General features: G+C 37.3%; 1 protein-coding gene across 1 annotated transcript in view; it reads right to left on the reverse strand.

Annotated features, from left to right (window-relative positions):
- Window positions 1-222: 222 nt before the first annotated feature.
- Window positions 223-20,806, reverse strand: part of BTLA (B and T lymphocyte associated) — a 30,120-nt gene continuing 9,536 nt past the window's right edge. The window contains exons 2-6 of the mRNA XM_014838666.3: window positions 14,906-15,229; window positions 8,801-8,836; window positions 7,519-7,659; window positions 5,662-5,708; window positions 223-2,659 (exon numbers count right to left, since the gene is read on the reverse strand). Of these exons, the coding sequence (XP_014694152.1) occupies window positions 2,384-2,659; window positions 5,662-5,708; window positions 7,519-7,659; window positions 8,801-8,836; window positions 14,906-15,229 (824 nt within the window). The 3' untranslated portion in view covers window positions 223-2,383. The remainder of the gene's footprint in view (window positions 2,660-5,661; window positions 5,709-7,518; window positions 7,660-8,800; window positions 8,837-14,905; window positions 15,230-20,806) is intronic.

The following is a 20,806-nucleotide window of genomic DNA, read 5'->3' on the forward strand; positions in this document are numbered from 1 at the left end:
CTCTACATTGAGAAACCTATATTAAAATTATGGGGAGTGTCTTTTAACAGTGAAAATTATGGAGCCATATCTCCGGAATTAGAACTTCTAGTGCTGGGAGTTGATAATCAACAGGTTGATAATCTAGCAAGTTTTTCAGGCTGTTTTCATGTGCCATCAGGTTTGAGAATCACTCTTCTATTTCACACCCATGCATTTTTTGATACAAAAGCCAATACCGAATTGATTCCAAATAAGTTTTAATAACTTTACTTTCTTATTGGGAACAACCAACAATCTTAAAATTCATGGAAAATCATTAAGTTATGTACATATTCTTTTTCTCACATTTCATTAATGAAATAAGCCATGTAAATAAGACTGAAATAGATTTATTTGGGAAATACATATATAACTCTGACACCTTTTATTAAGAAGAAATAAAAGCATAAATGATTTATGATTTTGGCAGGATGGTACAAATACATATATAAATCATTTACAGAGATGAAATCATTATCAACATTGTCTTTACTGTAAGGCATGCTAAGAATATTATAAACAATAGACAGAAATATCTTGTTTTTTAAATTCAAGAAGATTATGAAGGAACTGTTCAGCTTTGTGAGTTTATCTGATAAGGACAGCAAAATGCATCCTCCCCATACTTCCTGTTTCTATTTTTAAGAATACCGCAAGAAGCTATTCTAATACGCCTTTTGTACCTAAGTTGCCCAAAAATGCAGCTTGGCTAAAAGAGTCTACCTAGAATTAGGGTTACTCAAAATTCTAGGTTTAACGATATCATACTGGCTAGAAAATAGTGACTCTAAAACAACACCCGTAACCCCAATCTAAGGGGCAAAATCTTAATGCCACATAAGAAAAGCTTGGCCACAAAAATCTCAAGTTCATCTTTTGGGACAAAAAATTTTACTCCTGTCCCCATAATTTCATACATTACTTTCATACATTTTTTTGTAATGACCCGCTTACTCTATATTTTGAGCTTCTTTAGCGAACTGAAATAGAACTTCAGCTTGTCAGTTTCTCTTGTACAATTTCTGTAAGTCACCTACCCTTCCTTCTACGCACTAACTCACACACACACACACACACGCACCCCCGCATTCGTTTGTGCAGCAGCTCACACATTGGTTCAAATGGGTCCTAACCTTTGCTATCCACTTTGTATGAGGTCTATTGTATTACTAGTAGCAGCACCTGAGAACCTGAATAGCCTCAAGCTGTTGAAAAAAGTTGTAGGCTGTTTTTGAAATAATTAGACTGAAGAACTCTGGAAATTTAGAAAATCTGGAAGCATCTCTTCTTGCTATACTCTTCAGTAGCTGCAACCTCAGTATTTTTAAAGGAATGGTTATCAAACTGTAATACTTCACTATCTGATTTTCTCTTCCTTAGTAAGAAGAACAGCAAGACACAGATGTGGTGAATGAAAGTATGTTGACCTATACAGGCCAATTAAATATTTTGGACTTTTCTCCATTCTATTAATTGTGCTTTTAATTTGCTATGAGGTCAACCATGAAGCAGTTTAAGCCATCGATCTGCCCTTGCCTGACAATAATCTCACTGATTTTTATACCTGTTCAGATACCTGTAAGTATGTTAATTCAGCAGCATTATGTCACATTCATATATATTAGTCTATGTGACCCAAACACTGAGTCACCATTTTGTTTATAAATGCACCATACATTAGTTGCTCCATGACTACCTATGTTTGCTGAGCAATCTAACAGGGTGGATATAATAAGCACTTGTTTGTCAGATATGGGGAACATCTACCTCGCTTCCAGTTGCTGTACTCCACATCTTTATTGCACCATTTATTCTTTCCATTCTTTTGTAATATCACCAAATCTAAAGTTATTTCTCCTTTACATTTAAGAAACCCCAGTATTAGATTGACAGAGCATAATTTCTTATTATGGAAGATTGACTGGAAATAAACATTTCTGTATTTATGACTAGTTAGTTAATTGGGACATTATTTTTCAAGAGAGTGTAGCGAACTGATCCAGATAACACAAACCTCTCTTCCTTTCATGTCTCTGATAGGTCCAAAGAAAATATTGAGTTTGTATATTGGGTAAAATGTAGCTAAATTGAAATGTTCTACTACTCTGCTACTCAGGATATCACATAGTTTCGGAGAGAAGATTTTGTTGTTCAAGGCTATAGTATAAAAGGCTCCCAAAGAAGCACCTGGGAGAAATTTTAGTTATTTGTCCTGTGGACCCTTAAGACCCAAGCACCAACATGAACCTCCTTAAAGTGAAACTTCTCAGGTCAAGGAATGTTCTTTGACATTCTGTGGGCTCAGACAATGGTGCTGACATGCTGATCATTCTGTAGTCATGGCTGGAGACCGGGACCAGATTTAACTCCTCACGCATATAGCGGCATATTCCGTAGGTGCTTCTTTCACATTTCTTGCCTGTCTTGGGTTTATTCCAACGAGGGAATGGTTCAGGGAAGCATAAACAATGCCTTGTTTATTGTCCTCCAGACATGGGTTAGAATAAACCCCAGACTCTTCCTGGACCCCGAACAGGGGGTCATTATCATAAATTCCAGTTTCTGATGGCAGTGTTTGGGAATTTTGCCTGGTGCCCACTTCAGTGTGCTCACTCCTAAAGGGCTGGGGAACATCAGCCTATAAGAGAAGAAAAGAGTGTTTTAAGTCCCACTTAAGGATGTGATAATGCATATCCGTTAGTGAACTATGAATGTAGGCTAAACTGAGTCATTATACAGTGAGAGAAATAATCTACTCTTCCTCAATGTGCTGCTGACATCTACTTTTTTAGCAGATTCTTGCTGGTTAAAGGATGGAAGGACAAAAACCACTATGTTCCTCTCAGATAGTTATTTTGTGCTGTATTATTAGTCACTTTTGAGGTTGCAGAACGATTTTCGATTCTTCCTCAGGATGAAAAACATAGGCAAAATTAATGAAAGAAGCGTAAAATATTCCACAAGGACTTCAGGCAGCTTACAATATAATGGATAGTATTAACATAGTTTAGAATAAAATGATTAAAGATAAAGCAGAACAGATATCCTCTAAGAGGGCAGAAAGAATAAACTTTATGGGTTATCCAAGACGTATTATTATGATTTGAAACCTGGAACTGGAAAACTGCTGTCAGTTTTGAGGAGGGGGGAGCCAAAGCTTAGAAAAAGTTCTAAAATATTCCAACTGGTATTTCTATCACAAGAACATTTTTACGCTTCCAAAGACGGTCAAATACCTTAAAGCTTCTGAGAAAAGTGTGAAACTATGGGAATTAAAAATAAAATGGGTCCTGATGGTTTGCACTCTCTTCAGTTATTTGTTAGTCATTCCAAGCTAAACAAGGGGCCCACCTGATAAAAATGAAGATATCATGTTAATGCTAAGGGTTGTTATTTCAAATTTTTTAGTCCCAATTTTGCCAGTCAATTTACGTCCTTGAAGTTTGATCCAGCTCCTTTGAGGTATTGGGTCCACAGTCTGATAGTGTATGTGCCTTATCTGGTCCTTTGTCGTCCACACTGTGATGTACACAGTAGTATGTCTACCACACCTCCTTGGCAGAGTTCTACCACACGAGCATGTCTGGCTCTACCCTGAGAAGCTAGGAGTTTGACTCCTGAGTACACTGCCTCCCTCCAAGGGGTGACTGCTCAGGAGGTAACACCAAGGCTGGATAATTGAAAGAGGCAGGGATTGCTCTAACCTTCCCAGTCTCTTGGTTCAGAAGGAAGGAAAGTGCTCCAGTCTCCACTCGGAGGAGCCTGGTTAAGGTCTCTTTGGAGGAGCGCAGGAGAAGACTGTCGTGTGATCTAATACACAGCCATAAATCTTCAATATATCAACAAGGTCCCTGTCCTCCTTTTCAGTCTGTATAAGTCTGTCAACTCAGTTATCTGGCTCCCAACCCCACCCATGGCTCATTTCCATGGAAAACATTCTTAGAATGAGTAGGGTGAAAGGCTCTTTCACACACAGCACTCTGAGGCTGGACCTCTCCTGTGGCACCTCATCAAAGTGGGTGAGTGCCACGTGGCTGGTGCACCATGCTGTGGTGGGTACAGATGACAGACACTGAGGCACTATGCTATTCTATATTTGTATGGCACTTTATGGTTTACAAAGCACTTTTTAAAAAATATATACAATTCAGTGGTTTTTAGTATATGAGCACTTTTATACCCTTGAAGGACCATTCTGGAATAAGTTGGGAACTCTGGCTTTTATATGTACCTGCCAACCTTTTACCAGTTGCTTTCTCTACTGTGGATTCCTATTCCACTGGTTCCCATACAACTTCCTTCTTAAGAAATCTTTAGTCTCAAAGATCTAATATGGCATCTCTTTGATTATTTTCTGAAATGTTTCACAATTCATATGAGGGCAAAACTGTGAATTCCTGTGAAAGACAGGAACACCTTAAAACTAAATTCTCAAATAATTACAACAACAGAAACACCCCTCCTGAATTCAACTTCAAATCATAAATAATTTGTCCTGCTTACGCAGGAAGAAATATAACTACATTTTAACCAATCGGGGCTTTGCTTGGACAGTAAATTATTTTTTAAATGGTTTCATAGCTCTCAGATTTGATTGTAACAAAATGTAGTTTGTTGTTGTTCACTATAGAAAGAAAGAAAATAATATTTAAGAAAATGCCCCTACTTGAGGAAATGAAACCTTAGCATCTAACGCAATGATGCCTACTGATTCTTACTAAAACCTTAATTCAAGTTTATCAAGTTGAATGTATTTGGTTTGATTTAAAATTAGGCAACCTGGTGGGGAATGCTGAATGCCATTTAATATTATGTGTAGAATTATTGGCTGTATCTGCCTCTGGTATTTCTGGAAATTTCAAGAAGTTTACTGCATCTTTATCTCTAGTCTTCTGTATTGAAACAACCCCCCCAAAGTCCTTCGCAATACCTCACTTACGACTATTTGTTTTTAACAAAAAAGCTTCATAAAATTTTTTTCAGAAATATGTTGCCTCATCTTGCATTCTTTTTTGGGTTTCTATATTTACACAATATTGAACCCAAAAGAAAGGCCTAAGTTTATATTTTAAGAACTTTTCGGAAAACTTGGCACGGTCTCCAAGAGGCCCTTTGTCTGGGAAGTCTCTTCCTCAAGGAGCCCACACACATCCCGAGGGACCTTTGCATAGTAACTGGACCTGTGATCATGCCTCTTTATCTGCTGGTGTGATCTGTCAAGAAACCACACCTTGTTTTATGAGGTTGTTTATAGTTTATTCTCCCGTTAACTCTCAACTCTCTTCCCGAAAGACTTTAAGATATTTTTGTGAGGATAAATGAATAGCCTGGTCACATAACTGGCCAAGAGTAGAACCAAGGTAATACAATTCAGTCTCTGACTTTTCTGCTTAGGGTCTCTACTGCCACCCACGCCCTTCCAAAGGACCACTTATTATGAGACTTGTTAATCCTGAACAATCTTTGCAGATGGAGGTGAATGTAAAATAAATACATTTTTAAAGTAAGTCGATAAATACAGTACTTAGAACAGTGCCTGGCATACGATAAGTGTTACACAGACTCATTACATTAAGAAACAGAAATATTGACGTGGTATAACACAGATTGCATTTGTTTTAACAGATACACTAAACATACCAGGTTAATTTCCCTTCCTGTTGTATCAGAAGGCTTCTTTTGTTTCCCTGGAATTCAAAAAGAAAAATAAGAAACCAAAAGGAATGAAGAACACCACAAAGTTCTTCCCCAGTGTCCTGCAAGTTAGGGTTGTGGTAAGAATATGGGTTACGAAATAGATTGCTAGGTTGAAATTCAGCCCCCAGAGCAGGGGTGGGATGCCTTCCCACCATGCTTACCCACTTGCCTACCAGCGTTGTTACTAGTTTCAACTTGTCTATTTGCTGTGACTAGCATGGCACACACACCCCAGTTGTGAGAACTATGCTGCCCGTTTTGTTCACTGGTTCCTCACTTCTCACTGCAGAGAGCCCTGTGGCACATCCAAGAGGAAGGAGCAGAATCTAGCACATCACTTTAAAAAGGCTGGAAATCCTTGTTCTGGGGACATTCTGTACTCAGTGCCAGACAAACTGCTGTCCTGTCACCTACCTAGCCAGGATCTCCTGTTGCCTATTTGGCTTTGGATGTGGTAAATCAAAGGATTTACTCCTGCCTCTTTTCCTGAAATTCTGAGATAAGTTACAGCAGCCTTAGGAAAAGTGGTGAAACCTGGAGAGCGACCATGGGAAGGGCCTCGGAGTTGCAGATGTGGAGTTGGGGTTACAGAGGATTCCCTCAGCATTCTGAGAAGGTTCTGGGCTCCGAGAGTCCTCACCACAAAACACCAGAAGCACTTTTGCCCAGACAAAGCTTTCTCTTGTGGCAAAAATAAGGGTTGCTCTGTCTAGCTTAGTTTCTATAGCTAGACTGTGGCTGCTGTTATGGGAAAAGGGATGGGAGGAGTTGGCATAGAAGAAGAGGAAGAGGGAGAGCTGAGGTGGTTTAGACCAGAGCTAGGTCAGGAGTCTCCAGGGGCCGGCCCCGTGGCCGCGTGGTTAAGTTCCCACGCTCAGCTGCGGTGGCCCAGGGTTTTGCTGCTTCGGATCCTGGGCGCAGACATGGCACCACTCATCAGGCCACGGTGAGGTGGCGTCCCATATGCCACAACTAGAAGGACCTGCAACTAAGATATACAACTACGTACCAGGGGGGATTTGGGGAGATAAAGCAGAAAAAAAGATTGGCCACAGTCGTTAGCTCAGGTGCCAATCTAAAAAAATAAAAGAAAACACTCAATACATGGTATTTATTAAAAAAAAAAAACAAGAAAGAATTCTCCAAATATCTCTCCATTACTGTGTTTAAGTGTTCACTCATGACATTGAGGGAATTCTTACAAAGGCAGAAAGGAATTGTTTTCAAAATATCACATCTCTTTCATCATAGCCAAACCCACATTTTCAAATGCTTTATTGTTGGGTGAGGGCTCAGTTAAAGCATGTGTTTGTGATGGCAACAGAAAGCACAGGCATATGAATTTCCTCTGTGGACACTGGGTCTTCATTTAGACAAGGGCGTGTATGACTGCATGATGTGGTGTGGCTGTGAAAAAGAGGACCAGACAGACTAACTCAAATCAGACCTGTTGATCTGAGATTATTTCAACACTCTTGAAGTTTAGAAGAGCTCCTCCTCATGCAAACCTAAGATTGACACAGGTAGAATGAGTAAGTCCCAGCAATGTGCCCTTCTTACCACAAACCTTGCCTGGAGCACCTCACTGTGGTAAGCATGATTTACCGTGACTAAAGGGGAGCTCAATTAATCCATTTGGCTTTGTCGTAGAAGGATGAGTTGTCCCCCAGGAAATCATTATCCATGGTTTATGACACAGTATTGGGAAAGAAAACAATAGGAACCAACTAAAAATCTCTCGTCCCTAGTAATTGAATCCCAAACATATGGCACAGAGCAGCAGAGGGAGACGGAACCCACCTTGGTGCCTTCTCAGGCAGAAGAATAGGTAGAAACAGGTAATGAGCAGAGGCAATCCCCCCAAAGGAAGAAAACTATACAGGATCCATCGTTTGTCCGCTGTCTCTTCCTTGGAGGTTGTTGCTGAGGCACTGGTTGCATCTGAAATGTTAGTCAATGCTAAAGACATTAGGAAATCTGAAATATAGTAGGATTGGCAACACCCTCAGCATTGTCAGAACTTGAATGAAAGAGACCTCCAGCTGATGCTTCTGTTTCTTTTGTAGGAGGCCTTCCCCAAGAACCCCAGGCCTCAGGACTCTCACCCACTTGCTTTATTGCTGAGCATGTGTAGGTGGCTCTGCATTATAATTTAATTTTTGCAAAAATTCTTTAATCTGCTAGGGTTAATCCCCTGTAAAATAATATCCATAACAGTTCTCAGAAAGTGCTTCACCAAGTTCTTTCATTTCCTTTGTCTTATTTAACTCTCATATTTACCACTTAAGAAAAGTAAGGAAGCCGTTATTTTTATCCACTCCCCTGCCTTGAGAAGAATGCCCAAAGTCAGACAGCTAGTGAGTGGCAATTGGGACTCGAGTCAACATATTTCTGATACTAAATTAAAGTTCCTTTAACACAATGCCTTTTTGTTGCTTCATAACTCTTTGGTATCTCCAAATACTGAATACTTTTGGGATCTCAAAGTAACTTTGGTATCTCCAAATATGCTTTGCTGAGCATACAAGTAGTACTCATTATTATTGATCAATGTTAATATACATGAAGGCCCTGTTTGTCCCTGGTAGGTTGCAATTTATTAGTGGGTCATGAAATAATTTAATAGATCTCAAATAATGTTTAAAAAATGAAACATAGAATAGAAAATGTCAGAGTACATCACATCTTTAATTTTATACTTGCGTTAATTTTTTTAATGCAAGAAAGCTTTATTTCTAAATATGTTAGCATATAGATATTCACTTCCCCATATTCTTGGTTTTGGGGTAAAGGTGGTCAGGAGCTACTGGAGCCATGCATAAAGAGGTTTGGTAATTCAGAGTGGCAACAAATGCTGCATTGTTCATGCTGCAGCTGTTGCTTAGATTGGACAAGCAACTCAGTCTTTGTCAGGAGTGACAGACATAGCTGTCTCGGGGAAGTGTATGTTGTGGTAAGGTTCCCACAACAGATAACCTGATGCAAACAAATGCACCTAGTTAAGAAGATCCAACTTGTATTATTTCTCCAGCCACCAAACATTCTAGTTTCCTTAATTTTATTTGACTAGTTTGATACTTACTTATTAGAGGGTGTTCTGAATTGTTTTGAGTCCGTTCTGAAACAGAAAAATACGATAAAGAATTGAAATTGGCGGTGAAAACAGTGAAGGCGTATACTCAGGTCTGTCCAAAATCAGAGCTAGTCTCTGAGAAAACTCCTGCATTTGCACACTAACAGAGAATCCAATTATACAGCTCGAAGGCAATTTGCATAATTGGCAGATCATCACCTCAACATGACGGACACGAAGTAAATCCCTGGGTTTATTTTGAGGCTCAAAGAAAGACTGTATAATTACAACACAACCTTCATCTGTCTGTGTTCATTCTCTCTTCCCCACTCCATAAGCATAAGGACGGAAGACAGCCTGTATGCTTCCGTTTGGCTCTTGGAATAACAATATACACATTCAGCAGGTGCTCCAAGTGAGTGTAGAAGGCCACGCGGAAAGGATGCTTTTGATGACAAGCTGAAGGAAAGATTGTGCCTCTCACATCCTGGTCACTCACACCATTCCCACTTCCCTGCTAAGGTGATGGCCACCTGCCTTTGTGAAGTTCCTAATCAGGGATGGACCAAGGGTGGGTCGGGGAGGATAGAGTTACAGGTCAATGCATGTTCCAGCAACTGATCCCAGCTCTGCCAGCCTTTCCCCTGGGACTTTGCTTTGCAAAGTGCTTTTCTTCATTCTGGGAGAATATTACTTTTCCAAAAGCATCCAAGCCCTCACTCTGTCACAGCTTTGTTCTTACATGAATCAATTCTTAACTTGAACATAAAACGCAAAGGAGAGTACGATACAAAACAGAAAAATTTCCAATATCCTCAAAAGATATTTCAAGGGGAGAAAATGGAATATTTTTTATCATACCTCCAAAATTGATTGACAGAAGTCATGGTCCTTAAATATAACTCTGGAGTATATTTTTCTCCTCACCTCATATTCAGTTTACTGAGGATTCCCAGGTACAGAAGGAAAAAGAATTTTCCTTTGACCCTTTCTCTGTTATGTTTGTTCTCATCACTTCATGAAAGGAAAAATTCAAACCCAGTTCAAAGCCATTTCCTAAATAATTCATTTGAATTTTGTAAAGGAAGCAGGGATGACCAGAGAAGTACGACAGTTACCACTTCCTATGACATTATAATCCTTCATGGGATAAAAGACACTTGCCCATATTACTCCAGTAAGTGATGAATGAGAGGCAGAGACCTTAAATGGCGTAAAAATTGATAGAAAAGAGAAATCCCTTCCCCCTAGGGTTAACATGGAAGGCTTCAATAAGAACTTGGGAAATGAGCTGGGCTTGACAGGAGGCATGGAATTTTGATAGGTGGAGGCAGATGAATGAGTGTCCTACAGAGGGGGAGAGCAACATAGGAAGGACTGTGGTGGAAGCATGGCAATGGCAAGGAGGGCTGTTAGGCTGGAGTTGAGAGGTTCTATCCGGAATCCAGAAACAATCCAGAAAGGCCAGTGGGGTTGGACTGTGGAAAGCCTCTGGTTAACAAACATGAGCCTAATATTATAAGCACTGAGGAGTCTCTGCAGGGGACTCAATAAAAGAGTGACGTTATGAAAGAAGTTTATTAAGCAAGTTAAGTGTATTAGGATGGGTTTTGGCTGGAAGTGGACCAAAATGGCAAAACACCAAAGACAAGCATTCCATACAATTAATCAGAATATTTAAAAGGATGATAATGAAGGTGTGAGATGCTCATAGAAGCTGAAGGAGGCAACAAATCACAGAGTGGAAGGTTGTTGACAGACAAGAATAGAAGGCTAAGGTCAAGTCCCCGGGAATTCCCAAAGGGGGTCAGGAGCATTAATTAACAAAGTGATAACAAAGATATGAGAGTATGACATTAGGGGAGTAGCACTCTTCAAGGAAAAATGTCAAAGGCCTTCACGTCTCCTACTTAGCTCTTAGACTTTCCCTTTCAACATTTCATCCTTCACACTCTGACCCTAATAAGAGTCAGACTCTAAAAAGCATATTCCCTCAGGGGACAGGGTTTAAGAGACAACACTGCTTCCTTTCCCCTGAAGCTAGGCCCCTCCTCTCCAAGGGAGCCAGATTCTTAATCCTAATTCCAGCCCTGACTTGATCCCTAGAACAGGCACCTTTATGCAAATTTTACAAACGACAACCATCTGTAGTCTTCATAGAATAACGCAAATATGGGACAGAGTGGAAACCATAACACTCCTGGGAGAATTCTGTGCCATAAGTAATTATTAGCTTGCCTCTGACCCTGGCTAAATTCCTTCCTCTTGTACAGAAGTGGATTGGTTCCCACGAAGAAAGACTAAGTTACACAAGGAGTCTTGTCTTCCAAGGAAAGTGGACTCAATACCACTGCATTTAATTTTATTATATATTATATTAATATACATTATATAAATTATCTAAGGGCACTTAATTATTTTATATTTAATAATATAATTAATATTCTGAGGGTAATGATTTGCAAGTTTTGCTTATTTTTATCATTTATTTTGCCACTTAAAAAAACTCTTAAAAAATTCGGTATTTTATCTCATTATTAAATTAATAGTGAAATTTCTCTCCAGAAATGTATTCATTCCATACATCCTCAATATAGGTTTCTCCAGGTTGTTAAAGGCAATTTTTTCACTTTGCATAGATTATGTTCTTTAATTCATTTGCAAAGAAATGTTTATTGAGCATCTACTACGTGCCAGACACTATACCATCTATTTGTAGAGAAGCAGATGTTTAAGACAAAGCCTCTATTCTAAAGAGATTTATAAGCCAGTGCATCAATGGTCACAGGCAACAGCATTGAGTTTGACCTCAAATTTGCAAATACAGAGTCTCCAACTCTGCCATAAATCCCTTTTACATCTCTGTGCCTCATAGCAGAGGGTTGCAGCTACCACTAGAGTACTGAGCGTTTCTTCATCAGGTTGCTTTCACAGATCTTAACATGATTTAAAGGATTTTAAAGAGATTTAAAGGGTTGCTTCATTGGGCTACTTGAAGAGAGTTTAAAATCTGACTCTGAAGTCTGAGTGTAAAATAATAAATTAATTTTCAAGAAACACAAAATGTATGCATCCAAGTAAACGGAGTCCATAGAAGTAACCAAATGAGGCTACATATAGATTCAGACACGCTACCACTGCACCAAACCTCTTTGATATTTCTCTTTTGTAATAACCTTCAAGGTCAGTTTATGGGCCACAAAAGAAACTCCATCTCATTTCTTATAATTAAAAGGTGATCTTTTTTGATTCAAATATATTTTTTTATCATAGTAAAATACAAATAACATAAAAATTACTATTTTAATAATTTAAAGTGTGCAATTCGATAGTATTTTGAGACATTCACAGCGTTGTGCAATGATCACCACTATCTAGTGTCAGAACATTTTCATCACCCCAAAAAGAAACCCCATACCCATTAAGTAGTCACTCGTCATTCTCCCTTTCTCCCAGTCTCTGTTAACCATTAATCGCTTTCAATCTCTATGAATTTTCCTATTCTGGATATTTCATATAAAAAGAATCATACAATATGTGATCTTTTGTGTCTGGCTTCTTTTACTCAGAATAAGGTTTTTGAGGTTTATCTACGTTGTAGCATGTATTAGCGCCTGATTCTTTTTATGGCTGAATAATATTCTGTTGTGTGGATATACATTTCCTTTAACCATTTATCAGTTGATGGACATTTGGATTGTTTCCATTTTTTGGCTGCTGTGAATAGTGCTGCTATAAACAGTCATGTACAAACTTTTGCGTGGACATGTATTTTTATTTCGCTTGGGTATTTACCTAGACATGGAATTGCTAGGTCTGTGGCAACTATATATAACCTTTTGAAGAACTGGAAAATTGTTTTCCAAAGCAGCTGTACCATTTTACATTTCCACTGGCAATGTATGAGGGTTTTGATTTGTCCACATTCTTGTCAGCGCTTGTGATTTTCCATTTTTACACAATTCTAGTCATTCTTGTGGATGTGAACTGGTATCTCGTGGTTTTGATTTGCATTTCCCTAATAACTATTGACATTGAGCATTTTTCATGTGCTTATTGGCCATTTACATATCTTCTTTGAAGAAATGCCATTTGGAATCTTTTTCCCATTTTCTACTTGGTTGCTTGTCTGTTGTTGAGTTGTAAGAATTCTTTATATATTCTGAGTACTAGTCCCTTATCAGACATACGATTTGCTAATATTTTCTCATATTCTATGTGTTGTCTTTTTACTCTCTTGGTAGTGTCCTTTGATTCACAAAAGTTTTTAATTTTGATGAAGTACAATTTATCTGTTTTTTTCTTTTGTTACTTATGCTTTTGACTTCATATCTAAGAAACCATTGACAAATCTAAGATCATGAAGATTTACTCCTATATTTTCTTCTAAGGAAACATAGTATTCTAGCTTTATATAAACATAGAATTTATACTTTTAGCTCTTATATTTAAATATCTGATCCATTTTTACATATTTTTTGTATATTGTGTGAAATAGAGGTCCAAATAATTCTTTTGCATGTGGCTATCCAATGGTCTCAGCACCATTTATTTAAGAAATTATTTTTTTCCCGTTGAGTGGTCTTGGCACTCTTGCTAAAAGTCAGTTGACCAAGGATGTATGGATTGATTCTGGATTCTCAATTCCATTCTATTGATCTATGTATTTATCCTGATGCCACTACCACAGTTTTGATTATTGTAGTTTTGTATTATGTTTTGAAACAGGGAAGTGTTAAGTCCTCCAACAGTATTCTTTTTCAAAATTTTTTTGGCTACTCTGGGTCTGTTGCAATTCCATATGAATTTTAGGATCAGCTTTTCCATTTCTGGAAAAAAAAGATTGGTGTGATTTTGATGGGGATTTCATTGAATCTGTAGTTCACTTTGGGAAATATTGCCATCTTAACAATATTAAATCTTCCAATCCATGAACATGGGCTGTCTTTCTATTTATTTACATCTTCTTTAATTTCTTCCAGCCATGTTTTGTTCAGTGTAAAGTATTGCACCTCTTAGGTTAAATTCATTCCTAAGTGTTTTATTCTTTTTGAGGCTATTATAAATGGAATTATTTTCTTAATTTCCTTTTGAGATTGTTCATTGCTACTGTATAGAAATACTACTGATTTTTCTGTTGATCATACAACAAATTTGTTGAATTCATTTATTAGCTCTAGTAGTTTTTGTGGATTTTAAAGGATTTTCTATATATAAGACCATGCCATCTGTGACCAGAGGTAATTTTACTTCTTCTTTTCCAATTTGGATACCTCTTATTTCTCTATTCTTGCCTAATTGTTCTGGCTAGAACTTCCAGTTCAGTGTTGAACAGAAGTGGCAAAGCCTACATCCTTGTCTTGTTTCTGTCCTTGGGGGAAAGCTTTCAGTCTTTCACCATTGAGTATGATGTTAGCTGTGGGATTTTCATTAACCAAATATATTTTTACTCTCCTCTACTCCTCTCTATTTTTTTTCCATGTTTCATTTAGCCTTGTTTTGCCCAGCTTAACCTCAATCAGTCCATCCTCTGCTGTTTGAGCCTATTGAGGGCCTATGGAGAAGGACTGGGGAGGCAACTAAAGCTATCAATATTCCTAAAACTCATCAGGAGTCAGGTTATTTGTGTTCTGTTTGCCTTCTGTGCAAACTGTGAACTACTGACAAGTATGTAACTATCTGAGCTCCACAAACATAACTTTGAGGAATTAGTATCAGTAAAAGTCAAGGACAGAAAAATAGAAGGAAAAATAAAAGAAAAAGAAAACAAAAACAGAGAATAGAAAGCTGTCTCCTACTAATGGTATTCACTTTGTAATTTTTTCCATATTTCAGTGATCTATTTTTGGACTTACCAAATAAATTTTATACCTCCTAAAGGCAAGAACAATAACTTTTATTATATTTTTCTCTGCTCTTCTCTAATTCACTCAATCCCAAGACACATACACACAGACATGTATGTGCACTTATATCTCAATCTGTGAGGTGTGGCAGTATTCTGATGTTTTACATGAGTTCAGCATCTAACATAATCACTTGAGAATCTGGGTCCTCTTTTTCCTTGAAACATAATGAGAAAAATATTAGGTAGTCTCAGTGTCTAGAACTCACCTGTCACAATAACGGTTATTGAGTGGCTTTCAATGACTCCAGGTGGAATATTTGCAGAACAGCGGTATGATCCATTGTCACTAACAAGTACTTGATCAAAATGCAGAACAAAAATGGAAATATTGTCCTTTGCTTCCCAACTTGTGTGCGTCTGAGGTCTATTCCTAAGATATGAACAGCTTTTTTCTTCAAGCTTGCACCAGGTCACGTTAGGTCTATTTGCACAGTATGATACAGGGCATTTCAGTTGCAATGGACTCCCAACTGAGACAGTGTGTAGGGAGTCCCTCTTAATGTAAAGCTGTATATCACATGATTTTCCCCCTGAAAGATGAAAACAAAATTAAAATCAAATCTCTTCTGGAAGGAAGAGACATTTGCCACTTCAACAAAGATTTTTCAAGCATAATTCTATAATTTTCCCAGATAACATTTTCCAGTAATTAACCCTCACTAACAGAGTGTCTGGCACACAGTTAGCACCAAATAAATACTTGTTGAGTAAAATAAATAATTTCCTCAATTACTCAATAATTTACTCAATTTCCAAAATATTGTTGATATTTTTATTCCTATAAAATTATATTTTATTTTTCAGCTAGTACAAATAATAATAACAGTTTCTTTTCAATTACTTACTATATCCCAGGGGTTGTTTAAAAACACATTAAATATTTTAACTCATTTAATCCTCACAATGAAAAAAATATATGTTATTATGAACTTTATTTTACAGATAAGAAAACTGAAATAATAATTTGCCTAAAATTATATGTCAATAATTACGACAATCAAGATTTAAATTCATACTGGAGTCCATTATTCTATAATTCATTAGCCATTCCTCTGTAACGTTTCTTGAGCAGTAATCACATTTTCTATTACTAGCTCTGGTATACTCCAGGGAGTGAGAGAGAAATTTTGTAGACAATTATTTCCCTATAATACTTGGCATTAAAATTTTTCTTTACTTGCTTTCCAATGGTTTTAATATCGCCTTGCAATTTTTCCCATGACTTTTTCCATGTAGGAGACATGCAACTCAAGATAACTGTCTGAAGATAAGATGGTCTGCGATAATGTGATTTTTTTTTTTTTCCCCAGTGGGAGGAAAAGCAGTGATTCAGCTCTTTTTGAATTTCTGCCTACTGGCCCAACATACAGGAAATATGCCTTTCTTTGTTTGGGTGGGAGAGTTTTTCCTGGAAACAGATTTTCCCATTATCTTCTATGAACCATCAATTAGTAATTGCCAATTGTATAGAAAATCTGCAGCGCAGAAAAAAAATTTAATTCTCCGTATCATGGAATAAGTTCTGTTATCCTTAACTTATGAAAGTATATATGATAACTTCAACATCTGGAGTATAACTGAGAACTAAAATACATGAAAAAGCAAACAAAATAGATATAGCAAAATCCAAATTTTATTTCATTTTTATACGTAATTCTTACAATTTCATTATCATATCCTAATTAGCCCAGAGGCCATAATCATGTTGTATAATACAGAATAATAACTATGTTCATAATGATAAGATTGAACCAAGAATAAAACTTTAAATTACGTTTAATATATCCACTTTTAAAAACAAGGAAGTGTTCAATACGTTTTACAAAGAATTTCATCAGAAATGGTTACTTCAAAGAACGTTTTGATCTCCAAAGCGGCAAACCCCGATTCCTTAGAACATGCATTTATGTGGAATTTTTCATTCTCTGATCAATGCTGCACTGTTTTGGCCCTTTGAGACTCACGTAAATGAGCGTGAGAAGTGGCATGAATTTGACAACCACTTAACCTTTTTGCATCAGTTACATCATGAGTGTATGTAAATCATAGAATATTTTACTCCAGAACTGGCAAAATAAAATAACTAAAAGAAGCCATGAATCCCTTTAGCTAAGGATTTTGTAGTGATTTATATCTCTTTATTTTTCTAGTAGAGTTAAACTAAACACGTAGTCTTAAGAGTGTTTTCTCTTTAAGTTTCTTTTCCTACATCCTTGTAGTTCTTTCTTGGCTCTGTCTTTCTCTATTTTTGAACTGCTTTTTCAGCAATATATCCAATCAATTCCCTTCATACATTTCTTTCAATAATCTTCAAGCGTTCTTCTTAATAGATTTCTGGTATCATAGGTTTTGATGACATAAGTATGATTGAGATTATAGCCAAAACTCTCTTTTAAAGACAAAGAGGGCTAAGAGCTAGTCAGATGTTGAACCAGAGGACAACTTTCAGCCCTGCATTCCACGTACTTGTCTACGTAACATAAGGTGCCACTTTATTTCTACATCCTTGCCAGCATTAATATTCTCATTTTCAGCTTTTTCTTACCATTCAATAAATCTCCCACTATAATTCTGCTCACATCGCATCAGTCCCTTCTCAGAATAATTATAACCTGATTGAGTCTGCAGGACTCAGATTGAGACAAAAGACCTGCAGAAAACTTTTAGAAGCTCTGCATATTTATATATTATAGCTGCTCTGAGACCTCAAACAAGTTCACTTTAATCCTTCCTAATTCAGTTGCTTCTAAAGACTCAGAATAAAAATGAAAGCAAACTAAAAGCTAAATTATGAGGATGAGGTTTTCAAAAAATTGAAGAGAAAGGATGAGATAATTTACCAAAAGGAAGTGCCTAACAATACAACACCTGGATGTGGTTAGACTTATCACAAAAAAAGCAATATGGTCGGAGGTAGATAGGCCAAGTGAAACTCTTGTTTCCAGAAGTCCATTTCTCTACCAAGTTAGTAGCCTATCTCAGCCTCCTAACCTCACTTTCACCTACTTGGATAAGTCAGTCATAGTTTGTGGACCCTATATCCATGCCAGCATTCTGAAAAACAACAAGATTGTTAGCGACAAAGACCTTCTTGCTCTCAGGGAGCTTCTCATTTAATTGGTGAGACAAGATTAACTAACAAGGCCACTTTTCTGGAATAAATTTACTCTCTACCACTCTTTTTTTCTTCCAGTTTATCTAAACTGAAAGTAAGGTTCAGAAGGATCTTGTACGCTAGGTGTTAGAGGGTGTAGGAATAAATTAGACAAGGTGCCTTCCTTCAAGGGGCTTGCCTTCTAATGAGAAATAGAGATGCTTGACAAATGGGAGAATGAAATAACACCATAAACAAGTGCAAACTCTGCTTAGGTGTGCAGAAGATTAACTTCAGCTGGGACTACTGGGGCACATCTTAATGGAAAGGTTATATTTGAGCTGTACATTAGTGAATGAGTAGCTCGTTGATAATCAGAGCAGTGAATGGGACAGGGAGTCATTTTAAGACTGAGATAATGGAAGGGCAAATGCAGAGAGGCCAAGAATCTCATGGAAGATTCAGGGAATTGATACACACTTGGATCATGCTTTTCTGAAATAGTGGCATTGTAGGAGACCAATGGTTGTTTCAGAATAAATTAAATAAGCATTAGGTGGGAGAAGTTTAAACTTTGCTTATCCATGAGAGAATACAAAGCCTGATTCTTTGGGGATATTTATAAAGGTCATGTAAATAGCTAAAAACGAGAATATTCATTTGAACATGACTATTCAAATGCAAACATATTGTGTGATGGTGAGATAGGCACCCATTCTCACTGGTCCTCCATTTCTTACACAACTTCACCTCCTTCAGTGTATGACTGACACTATAAAATCACTTCTAAGTCTCACCATTATAATGTGTTACCTTTTCATTTAGCCATCGAGCTGTCACCCAATGCTAGTAGCACAATTGAACATGCCTTCCACTTCTAGCTTGGGAGGAATGCACCAAGTGGGTTAGGAGTGGAGAAGAGAGCTGGCTGTTAGTCCTGACCACATCACTGACTTGCAGTGGCATTACAGAAACATCACTGTGGTTCTTGCATATTCTTATCAGCAGGATGAGGATCATTGACTGTCACATTGGCTGGCATAGGAATTTTTCTTGCATGGAAGAATGAACAGATGAATGCAGGCTGGCCAATGGGCATAGAAGTCATCAAGAGTACTCCCTCTTTGTACAAAGAAGGTATTAACACTTGCATCTCCCTGAGACCAAAACTGATGTTTGGAGTGCAGGAATGATGCACTCAGCTAAATGGCACAATTCCAATTTCCCATCTGATGAGTATGTTGACATTTCTTTGTTGCTCATCCTAAATAATGTTTATCCATCTCATGACACTTAGGATAGCCAAAGCTGTTCCCAGGAAATTCGTCTTGTCAAATAAACATTGTCTGAATAGGGATGAAGGTCCTAGCTGCTTTGGCTGGGACTTATCAGCCAACATTAGTTATTGTTGTCCCTGATGTCATTGTCCCTGCCATTTTCCTCGAACATTCATATCTGATAGTAGGGAATTTTCAATGCTAAAAATAATTAAATAAATACAAGCAGTAAAAGAATGAAGCCTCCACCATCCCCAGACTCTCATATGATGAGGCATTCCTTTTTAAGTCACTATAGATTTAGGAAGCCTCTCATTTTAAAAATTCTTGTGAAAACCACTACTGTATTATTACAGTATGTATTTTCCATGGCCAGGACATAGCTAGCATATTTGATATCCAGACAGCATTATTTTTACAACCCTCTTCTCTATATGGAAAAATATTTTCAGAAATGATCATGAAATGAAACAGACAATAAAGTGGCCATAAAAGAAACACAGACAGTGAATATTTTCTTTTGTTGGACTCCATATATAAAACCACGCAAGTTAAACAAAATTTGAAAAGTAATATTAGAATACAAAAAAGGAAAAACGCACAGCTATTTATTTAGTAATTTTTATATCTACCTGGATAATGTGAACTTTGGTCCTTTAGTTACACGTCTGACATAGTCATTTATATAAATAAGTTTCCAGCAACCAACAAGCAAATTTTATTGAAACTGAAATTCTACAAAAGATACAATTTAGGCAACTACGAAATTGTACCACTAATGTAAATTTTATTCTCTTGATTCGTTCTTTAATTTTAAAACAATTAACACTTTAAAGGGAATAATACATTTCAATTTCAATTGTAAAGATATTAATTAATAAAAACTTACACCTCACAGTTTCTACTGTTTCACTGTTCTAAATTGTAAAAAAGTAAATATTTAAAATGATTGCATAGAATGAAAGCAATAAAGCCACTTGCATTGTGTTTCTTTGGCTTTATAATCACTGTGGTATTATTGTTTATTTAAAATCTACTGTTTAAATTCAGGAACATGTATAAACGCAGATATTGGGTACACCAACTGCCTGGAGCAAGCTTGAGTGATTTCTGAACACTGTGAATTTACTCTCGAAATGACCACTTGCAGCTGAATTTGTACGTGCCCGGGGCCAGCTCTAAAAGTAGGAAGTTCTCTGAGTTAACTTTCATATATAAGGCACTGTTTATCAAAGGAGAAGTACTAAAAAAATGTGCTAATTTGAAGCTTACATACATATTATTAAAACCCAGCAGTAACCCTAGTAATTATTTAGAACTTAGACCAAAAATACTTTTAAGAGGAGGAGTATTCTATCACTGATATCGTTCAGAATTGCTGGTACATGGTGATAATTAAAAGTAGACCAAGCATTGAGTGTTTTAAATTCTGTACAGACAATGCAGTCCCTTATCGTACACACCCTGGGGTGTAGATAGCCCACTGTCCATGACTAGTAATGTAACAGCTTCTATCGCAAAGGGGATGCAGAAAGAGGCTTACGCTGCTCTTCAATTTTCCCATCAGATTTTTCTTTGGTTATCTTAAATAAGATGCAATCTCTCAGAGCTTTCAAATCTCCAAGAGGGAGAGGTTCCTTCTGGCTAGGTCAATCAGGAAAGGCTCCATGGAGGAAGCCGAATCTTCTCTGTCCCAAACCCCACCTTGGGGCGAACCTAGTCCTCCCATGATCGCA

Source organism: Equus asinus, chromosome 5 (genome assembly GCF_041296235.1).
Source record: "Equus asinus isolate D_3611 breed Donkey chromosome 5, EquAss-T2T_v2, whole genome shotgun sequence".
Lineage (NCBI taxonomy): Eukaryota > Metazoa > Chordata > Mammalia > Perissodactyla > Equidae > Equus > Equus asinus.